At 42.5% G+C, this 10,727-nt stretch overlaps 1 protein-coding gene across 2 annotated transcripts in view; it reads left to right on the top strand.

Annotated features, from left to right (window-relative positions):
• The window catches only part of LOC134438965 (E3 ubiquitin-protein ligase RNF166), a 34,636-nt gene extending 24,529 nt beyond the window's left edge, over positions 1–10,107 (top strand). For both annotated transcript variants that reach the window (XM_063188717.1, XM_063188716.1), the window contains exons 5-6: positions 847–954; positions 4,615–10,107. In XM_063188717.1, the coding sequence (XP_063044787.1) occupies positions 847–954; positions 4,615–4,680 (174 nt within the window). In that variant the 3' untranslated portion in view covers positions 4,681–10,107. The remainder of the gene's footprint in view (positions 1–846; positions 955–4,614) is intronic.
• The last annotated feature ends 620 nt before the right edge of the window (positions 10,108–10,727 follow it).

The raw sequence follows: 10,727 nt of genomic DNA, 5'->3' as shown, positions 1-10,727 counted from the left end.
GTGTGTGTGTGTGTGTGTGTGTGTGTGTGTGTGTGTGTGTGTGTGTGTGTGTGTGTGTGTGTGTGTGTGTGTGTGTGTGTGTGTGAGCGTGTGCGTGTGCGTGTGTGTGTGAGATCTGACTTGGCTAAATGTATGTAAGTGTATGCTGTATGGTGAATATATGTGCAATGATGTGTGTAATGTCTTTGTGTTTATATTCTGTATTTATGTACAGTATGTATTCCACTGGACACCTTCATTTCCCTCGGGATCAAAAAATGATACTCTACTCTCTACTTAAGGGGTGGTTGTAAGACCCTGTACAAGTGAATGGTGCCAATAAAATACAGTATGTCATTCTAAAATGCCCTACACTGCATGGCACAACTTTCTTTTGTGTAAGACCCATATTATACAGTGAAAGTGTCTTTAAAAAACATTATTCCCATCTTGAGTCTTAAGACGTAATCCTCCATTCAGACTCTTGGGGGAAAGAAAGTTCCTCTCATACTCACAAGGCACACCACTTTATATAATCGTACAGCAAGACACATTCTACACAAGGCCTGCCATGAGGCAAATCCCCCCCATCACTGCTCCTAATAGGGCGCCTCAGAGACGTACAGGCGTGCAGTACAGTACTGTATACCTCTGTGCCCAGATACCTGCCCCAGGCACTTTGCAAAGACCCATCTAGTGTCCTCAGGCGTCTACAACTCTCTGGAACTTTCTGAAGAAGGATCAGAGGACTATAATGGAGAACTTAGTGTAGAGTTCTATATCTTACAATTTTCTAACAATGTTTCACTTTCAACTTTGTTGGTGTGTGTGCGCGTGCGTGCGCACGTGTGTGTGTGCCGCCTGTAGGTGTGCCCGGTGTGCTCCGCCATGCCGTGGGGCGACCCCAGCTACAAGAGCTCCAACTTCCTGCAGCATCTCCTCCACCGACACAAGTTCTCCTACGACACATTTGTGGTGAGCTTTTTGTCACTGTCTGGGTACCATGACGGTACAAGAGCAATGTCAGAGATTCTTTAAGTATATAGAGATATGCCAATGTAATAGGTTGCTATGGGCACCTAACATGACCAGGTTCCGGTCTGCCTAAAGGGGCGTGTCATAATACTCCTAGCATTGAATAGAACAGTCCTTAGGTCTGCCTAGGTCTGCCTGAAGGGGGCTGCCCCCCAGTCACCCCCACCCCCCGCCTCTCTCTCTCTACTCTCTCTGGCAATGTTAAGTGATTAACCTGGCTGAGTTCACCTACAGGAAGTGGTAGACATACTAATAGATTGTCCACCGGTGTCATATAGCCATAGAGCCAGCTCAACGTTCGTTCCTGTTTCACTTGTGACGCCGGCCACGCCCCTTTAGGAGACTTGATTGGAGACTTAGATAATGGCCGCCTATGGGCAAATCTAACTTTTCCACAGATAATGGCCAATCCTTAATCCTGGGCGGCGCAATGGATTTAAAAAATATATCTAGTGAGTCACATGCCTTCTTTACATTCGAAAATGTTTAATTCATTGTCAGAATTAAATTATCACTGAGAAAATCATCTTTGTTTGACGCGTGTCCCGTCTAGTGCGGGCCGCTGCCATGGAATGCAAAGAATGAATGAATGACAGACGTACACAATTCTTGCTTTGCATGAGATAGGAGCCGTTGATAAGGAGCCCTGCGTTAATCGATGTTCCTTTTTGTTATGTTATGTTATGTTATGTTATGTTATGTTATGTTATGTTATGTTATGTTATTAGAACCAACAAAATCTTTGATTTAGCTAAGAACATGACTAGGAAGACTCCTGGCTCTTCTATTAGATGATTTACCACTGCCTCAAGGTTAATTTAACCTGGTTTACTACTCAGCCAGGTTCTTCGAACACTCCCCTGACATTTCTTCAGTGTTTTCATGAACATTTTTTAGTCTAGCTGCCTGGGTGCTTGGTCGACGTCAGAGACATGCAACAGAAAGAAACAGAGACATGTCACTGAAACTCAGAAAGACCATGTACCCTCACAACATAAATAGCCAGAGGTGTCAAAAGTAAAAGTACATTTGTGGTGTAAGTACAACACTAGCACATGATATTACATAGCTGTTACACCAGTCAATCCATTGTACCTAATGAGGTAAATAGACTGTGTTGTTACTGAAAAACACGTAAAACTAACAAGAATCCACCACAAATTTGATCCAACCAACGCAGAGGTAGCTGATCACAAGACAAGTACACAGGTCTACTGGTTACTCAAATAAGTGTATTTGTGTTGGTAGGAAATTGTGTTTATTTTTTTTATTTTTTTACTTTTGACACCTGTGAATAGCTCATAGTCAGGGTGTGGGGTGTTTGTCAGGGACTGGGTGGCTGCCTTAACGATAAAACGCTGGGGGAAAACCCTGTCTGTTGTTTCTGTTGAGCTGGTGGTGTGGTGCTATTGCCATGCAACTTTGGAGTAGAACTAGAAAACTTTTGAGTGGGTGGCTGGTAGTTTTCACAAGCTACAGTTTTCTCTTTGATTGTTTTGGAACGAGTGTGACCTTGTTGGATCGTGCTGCTTTTTGAAGTAGGGGAATCAATGCCTCTGACCACACAACATGCCGTCCCAACTTCCACCACGTGCTGCACGGTAGTCCCCCCTGGGTAGCAAACCAGAGAGCTGGGCTCTATCTGTGTCTCTCAGACGCATCCTGTGGTGTCAACAGACGAGCATGTTCCACTGATTAATTGATATCAAAAGTGATGTAAAAGAACGTAGAAACCATACACATGCATACATACTAACTCTTTTTCTCTCCCACTTGCTGTGTCTGTTTTGCTCTCTTTCTCTCTCTCTTTTGCACTCTCTCTCTCTTGCTCTCTCTTTCTCTCTCTCTCTTGCTCTCTCTTTCTCTCTCTCTCTCTCTCTCTCTCTCTCTCTCTCTCTCTCTCTCTCATTCTCTCGCTGACTCGCTCTCACACACACACACACACACACACACACACACACACACACACACACACACACACACACACACACACACACACACTCTATCACATTATCCTGTCATACTGTTCCTCAGGTCTCAGGAGCTGGCACGTAGAAGCGGGCCCCCCTCCTGTAGGCTTCCGTGTCATTCTGAACTCCTATCTGTTTCAGCACATGTCTCACGTTCAATAGTGCTCTGACTAAGTCTCTTCCCACCCCCTTCGCTGTCAGGAAGGCTTTTGTTTTGTTCAATCCCTCCTCTGAGCAGTTCAGCAAGCCCGAAATAAGTTTAAAAAGCCAGATTTCATTTTTGCTTTTAGCATACCCCAGAGCTTTTTTCCCTGTGTAAAATATTTAACCATGCAAGGGGTTCTTCAAAGATTTAACTTTGCTTTTTTCTCATTGGACTTGATGCATGAACTGCATAGTGTGCACATTGGGGATGGCAGTACTGGTGTATACTGTGCTATAAATGTCAGCTTGGTTTTCGTTTTCAGTCTGACAGACACAGGTATATCAGTTCTTCCCACTGGGACTGGTGCACAGGCATAGCAACACATCCCCTTTGTGCAGAAATGATGCTCATTACACACAAAATAAGAAAGGCCTCATGGTCATCATGCACAAAATGAAAAGAGAACTGTTTGCCATTATACACAAAATAAAAGGAATTGATGGCTATTATATACCAATAAAAAGAATGGATGGTCATCACACACAAATCCAAAAAAAGAACTGATGGTCATTATAGACTAAATAAAAAGAAAAGCGGAAAAACAAACACCATTTTCTTTCTGAATAATGATACAACTTCACATTATGAGCCGGAATCGAACCCTCATTCTGCTATATACTGCACTCTATTAACAAAGCAATGCAGTAGCCTATTTACTGAGGAGGGGAAGGTTGAAGATTTAACATTTCGGCCAGCCAGCCAGCCAAAACTCTCCATTTCACTCACACACCAGCTCTTACTGCAGGCTGTCCTGCATTGTCCTCCTAAAGCTGGGCACACAACACAACACAACACAACTACACAACTTTAAAATCTTATCAGATTTTGACATTGGGTTGCGCCAAGAGAATAGCAACTGTCAATCTTATGTCCGATCATATACACAGAGACAACGCGCCGACATTCTATTTTGAGTCCTAAATATCAAACAGTGTTTGATGACTACGATTTGCGATCGGCGACTCTTTGAAACGGCAAAATTCCACCTAACAAATGCTGGACGTGACAAGGAAAGTTTGAGCCCGCCTTTAGTCTCCCCTCTTTATGACCTCGGAGGTTATTTGACCTACAGAGGTAGCATCCAAAATATCCATCCTTCCCTAGATACAGTGCACTTGGTAGAGAACAGAACAGTTTTAGTTGGCTACGAGAGACACTTTATTTATTCCGACTCCATTGTTTTATTGATTTACAATCAAGGTGTTCACCAGCATTAAAGGCTACAGTACACGCCACGGACATTGCACAAATCCACATAGCACATGTGATGTATTGAGCCAGAGTGATGTATTGAGTACCTGAGTGTATTGAGCGTATGACGGTGGCCTGTCCTCTAACCCCTGTCCCCTGGTGTGTTCTGTGTGTGACGGTGGGCTGCCATCTGATCTGACCTCTGTCCCCTTGTGTGTTCTCTGTCCCCCACAGGATTACAGTATTGATGAGGAGGCCGCACTGCAGGCAGCCCTGGCCCTGTCTCTAGCGGAGAACTGACACTGCCCATCTACAGCCAGCGCCCCCCCATCTACCTGCTCCCCAACACCCAAATGCTGTCAACATGAGTGCCCTTCTCTACACCAACATCCATTTTTCTCTGCCTCTCTTCATTTTTCATTTTTCTGTGTCTTTATTTTTTTCTCTAGTCTACCATTTTTTGGGTAGAGACAAATGCGCTGTCATGTTTGACACAGTTGGGTCACAAGCATCCACAGTGTTGGAAATGTTGAATCTTTGGCGCCCCCTGGTGTTTTGTGAAAGTATTTCCTGACCGGCTCCCATCTCTAACTCCAACACCCATGATCCTCAGCAGTGTCTCACCAGGCTGTGATGGCCCTGATCTGGGAGTGCGTTGCATTATGCAACCTTGCCTCCTCCACTTGCGCTTGTCTCCTCGTCCCGCCTCCTGGCCCCTCCTCCGTGGAGAAAACGATAAAGTTTCCCAGCTGTCATCCTAGCCACAACAACTTTTGAGGGACTGTTTTTCATTCACCATCCCAATTGCAAATGAGAAAAAGACTCTACAATTGAGCTTTTGCAAGATATTGAAATATAATGCTGTTGTCAGTGATGTCATCATGACATATTACTTCCTGGTACGAGGAGACAAGCAAGTGGAGGAGGCAAGTGGAGGAGGCAAGGTCGCATATTGCAACGCAATCCAGGTATCTCTCTCCACCTTCATGTCACGTTACTTTGGATGGGGCTCCTGCCTATCCCATGTGTATGTACTGTATTTGTGCACACGCACCAATGTGTGCGTGTGTGCGCCGTGCACACTTGGCCATCTTTGACAAACTGATGCATGGGAGAGTGACAAACAACCATTGCTGCAGATACAGCAAGTGAACAGCTTTTTTTCTTCATTTTAACTCTTTAAAAAAAAAAAAAAAAGGTCTCTGACTCATGTATGGAAAAAATGCTTCTTCCAAACACCTTTTCGTCATGCCTCTCCAAACTTCTCCAAACCAGCTTCTGTTCATTGTTTGTGCGAACGGACAGACAGGCAGCACAATTTGTATCAAAAACTGTAGAACAACCCACAGAGAGTGCTGGACTTGAGTTGTTGATCCTGTTGAGGAATCAGGAGCCTTTTTTGTTAATGTCCTCTGTTAATGTCAGTAATATTGGTCATCACAGGACAACATGGCAGCCCACCGTCGCACTTCATGCTCCTTGGAAACCAATGGACACCATGGCGATAGACTCATTGGACTGTTCTTCTCCGGTTCTTCTGGACTTTGTTTGGTTTTCTTCAGTGTATGTCTTTTTCTTTTTTCCTCGTGCCACAAGCCACTCTATTCTTTTTTGATATCGGATCTACTTCTCTGTTCAGGGTGGGTGGATGTTACTAGTGCCAGGCAGAACTAACAGAGCACAGACATAGCGAGCCAACTGCGCTATGGTCACATTCTATGACATCCAACCAGCCTCAGTCTGATGGATCGTCTCCTCTCTACCCCCTCTGCCACCCACACTTTTCTAAGTCCACCGCATTGTGAATACTTCTCCCTCTACTTCTCTCATTCTCACCTGTTTTTTCTACATGAAAACAAGTTCTCTCTCAAGTACCGCTCTTATTTTCTAGTTTACTAACAGAATTCTAGTTACATACTTGCATTGAATCTTCTTCACTTCTGCTGTTACCTGGTTAACTTGCTACAATAATATTTTTTACAAAGCATCAGATGAAAGAGAGAAAAAAGTATATATTTTTGGAACAAAAACATTTCACTTAAAAAAATGGTGCACTAATAACAAGAACATAGAAAAAACAACACGTGTCTTTATTAACCACTCTGGGGATGTGTTGGTTTCCTTTACCCTGCTTTTTTAATGTATACCTTCTTTCAGAGGGAGTTTGACTGCCACAGTAATTGCAGGGCTGGGCAGTAGCGGTTTGGTGTAAGGGCATAGCCACTTCTCACCATTAGAGGTCAGTGTTGGTTCAGGCATAAAGTGATGCCTCGCAAGTTGCAGGCAGGTGGCTTTGAGTTCAGAGCCATGAAGTTTTTGTCGGTGTTTGTATTCATTACTTTTTGTGGTATTTTCTTAATGAAGAGCCTGCATGTGTAGTGGCCAGATGCAGTACTGTACTGTAAGTCAATCGCATGCACAGTGCCCTCATTGAGCTCTGCGTATAGGAGGAAATGCAAAGAGGGGTCTTTTTTTGAAGAAGTGCTCTGAGGATGTACATAAGTGGACATTAAACATTTGTATATTGATCTTTATCGCAGCTTAAGTCAACAGTTTTAGGTGTCTGATGATGGCTCATGTAACTCGTGGTGATGGCATAAACAAAAACTGGGTGTTGTATTTTGGTATGTGGCTCGAGGTGTTTGTGAGTGTGGAGAGGTGTTCAGTGTTGCGTAACACTGACTAGGAGTGATGCGCTCTCTGAATATCATTATTAGTATGCCGTTTTGACTTCGGCGGGTTGTTATTAAGACTGAATCGCCCCCTCTTCCTGTGGTGGACGTGAGACATTTTACTTGACTTCACAGGATTTCAGCTTGATCAGAAGTTTGAAAGGAGAAATGAGAGGAAGTGCCCGTATGAATGAATAAAAGGGTGTGTCTGGTCCCAGCTGTCAAAAGGGATGAATGTAACTAAGATGTGTAGTCTCTTAGGCCTCTCCCAGTTTCATCTTGACTACTGTCATATAAAACCGGTTTTGAACGCTGTCACTTTAAAACATGTTGAGTTGTTAGGTGAAGTCGTTGGAAAGCACAGTAAGGCATTTATATGTGGGTCCTGTGTCTATAATGTGCATGTCTGTGTGTGTGTGAGAAAGACAAAAGATTGATGGTGGAAGGGATGTTGAGGAGTAAACAAATTAAAATACTTTTAAGAATTTTTGAAAGGCGTTGTGATGTGGATGCGTCACATTTGATTTGATTTTGACCTTTAATTTGTGTCTCCATTGATATCTGATGCCCCTGGTCAGTTGTATTTTTCATTTTATTCGCATTCAGAGTTAAAAGCTGAAGGCTACATAGAACATGAAGGCCCATATTTCATTCTGAGTTTTTCAAAAGACCCTCTGGATGTTGTCTTTTCCAAAGAAAAGTCTTCCAGCAAATGTTTGGGTACCTCTTTTTTCAGAGGGAGTAATTCAAAAGAATTTTTTAAAAAGTTGTAATTCTGAATGTGTTCTGAAACTGTAGCTGTACATAGGCAAAGGAAATCTATTATCCTTCAGTCAGGTCTTGTCAGTAGACGCTGGTTTTCCAGGGATGTTTTTATATCATCCAGTGGTTAAGGGCAGAAGTAAGAATATGCTGGGCCTGCTGATCCACTTAGGGCAAGGACAAGTACAGTAGGACATTTGTTGTATACAGTCTTCACTAAGGAAGATATCAAGAGGGAATGCTTGTATGTACGCACTTGTCAATTTCAACATGTTTGTCCAGTGAATTTGTTTTCTTGTTGAGTGAAGGTGAATTTGTAATGTGAAACATTAAGATGAATGTTCTGGGACTTGGGGGAGAAATGGCAAGATTTTATTCTGGGTGTGTAGTTTTTCTTTGGTAATTTGAAAAACTGGTCTTCAGTGTACATGAGGAATTGTGTGTAAAACAATTTAGTGAAATCGTATGCTTTTTATGTGTTGAGGGGGGAATGTTGTTTCAGTCTCAAATGATGAATTGAACTGTATAGTTAAGGCAATGAAGTTGTCTTGATCTCTCCACTTAAAATACTTGAGTCAGGTTTGATAATGCCCAAATCAGCCATGAAAATGTCCATTTCCTTACCATATGTCATTGACATAGAAAACTTGCCCTGTTACAATCATTCGTTTTATCTTATAAATGTTTGTATTGCTGTTCTATTTATGGGAATATCCATGTGCACCTGTGTAGCATAAAATGTAGGTTTTGTTTTTCGAACTTTTAATATTATAATTGTTTTATTTTTTCTTGCCACTTTGGAAGATTTTCCCCAGACTCTGCATTTTTTCACTTTTGTGTCTTAACAATCATGAACATTGTTCACTACAAAGTCATCAGTATGATCTTCATTTTCCAGGCTGTGGTCAACTCAAATTCAACCGATTTCAGTTTCAATACTGCATGAATCGTTGCAGTAAAAACAAAAAATTAGAAGGTTTCAGTGTGTTGCCCCATCCAAACATTGCCTCATGTATCTGTTTCAAACCTGACCTGTTCAATTCCAAGTTGACATGTCATACAGTATGGATGAGCATCAGTTTTGGGTTATGGATGAAGAACAACCCTGGGGGATATTAACTAGGCTAGGTAACCTGGAGTTCGTAGAAAATCAGCTAATACAAGAGCCTGGAAACTTCAAGTGATGCATGCTGGCTATTAGCAGATTTACCACTTTCTGTAGGTTTCCTTAGCCAGGTTCATCACTCTATCATTTTCTTGGAATAATCCCCAGCAGTATCCTGAACTTAGGCCTCTCTCTGTTTGTGTTGTGCCCTACTCTTGAAGCGCCATATGAGAGCGAACAAGCCCATGCCATTGCTGAAAGCCGTTTAGAGTGTAATGTTAAAGATGATCATGGCTTTAGAATTTCTCAGAGGGTATGCTACAATGGTGGTTTAGTGACTAAACTGGAGTGCGTTTCTTGACAGCGTTGTTGCTAACTTGGTAGCAGCACCATAGGTTGCCAATGAAATTGCATTTCAACCAAGTATACTGTCAAGAAGTGCACCCCTGGTTGGTAACCGTAAATAGTGGTCATCTGCTGGCAGAAGAGCAAGGATTTTGACATTACAACAGGCTGTTCTTCAAACTGGTTTACAACTACCTCTGGAAGAAAGAAACCGATATAGCCTACTCACCTTTTGTCGCACACCCTCTGAAGCTGTTAATGTTGTGTTACTCTGACTCTATTCTGTAAACATTAAAAGTTCTCCAAAGAACCTTTGATTTAGTTGTGGAGGAACTCTTTAGTATTCTGAGGAACATGGATAAAAGGTTTCTTGAACGTTCAGAGAAAGGTTCTTTGAAGAACCCTTCAGTTGCCACTGTGGCAGAAACCCTAAATGTTCTCCAGGGAACCTTGGGGGTCTGCCCAGAACGTTTAGGTTCTTCATGGAACTGTTAGGTTACCCTACGGTACAGCTGACGGTTCCTTGAGGAGCTAAATTTTTACAGAGTGAGAGTTTCCATAAACCTCCATGGATGATGCAGACCCGCCTTGTGTGTGCGTGTGCCTGTGCGTTTGTGTCGGGGAGGGGTTGTTTTTGAGATCAATGTGATTATGCATCAAAAAGTAATAATAGTAATAACAGTTAATAGCAATGAAGACTGATTCTGAAATGATTAAGAAATTAACAATAATGTGGATTTTTGAAGTTGTAACACTGTTTGAGGTTTAATAAGATACTTTACTGATGTATTTGTAGCATTTTTTCTTTTCTTTTCCTTCAATAAAAACAATGACGCATCCCAACCTGTCTAAATGTGGGATCTTCTTTCATCTTTGGCGTTAATTTTAATTATGCATTTTTCATGCCTCTTGCATCACTCAATTAATTCTATCAGCCAGATGGTGGCTTTAAAACTTCCAGGGGCTTCAACACGCTTCTATCTACTTTTGTGTTTTGCTTTGTGATTTTTAGTCTGTTCACGTATGCCACTTAATAGTCTAAAAGAGCATTGCTTTCCTCGAGCAGAACGCAATTACTTATGATTAGAAAAAAGGAATAGCGAAGATTAGAGTAGCAGATGGATAAAACATTTATTTCGCAGGTGCACCGGCAGATCAGTTTCAAACGACTACAACCATCACCCTAACGTACCCAACATTTTCCACACCACACGCTAACTTGATTAACCCACAGAGCGGACTGTATTCGGGGCATTGTAAGTGGCAGGGCCTTATTTCATGTTTTTTGGTAACGTGTGTTGTGTGGCTTGGAGGAGGGAGACAGATGTGTGGGTTTAGGCTTTTGGGGCTGGAGTGCGGCTTAATTACTGGTGCTGAATAGGCGACTGACAATCGCCTCTAGTGGGAGTCCTCCATTCAGGGGAGAATGGAGGGGGGACCTAAGCTCTTGCCGCAAGATCCAA

Source organism: Engraulis encrasicolus, chromosome 22 (assembly GCF_034702125.1).
Source record: "Engraulis encrasicolus isolate BLACKSEA-1 chromosome 22, IST_EnEncr_1.0, whole genome shotgun sequence".
NCBI classification, from domain to species: Eukaryota; Metazoa; Chordata; class Actinopteri; order Clupeiformes; family Engraulidae; genus Engraulis; species Engraulis encrasicolus.
The sequence above is the reverse complement of the archived record's forward strand: the minus strand, read 5'-3'. Positions and strand labels throughout refer to the sequence as shown.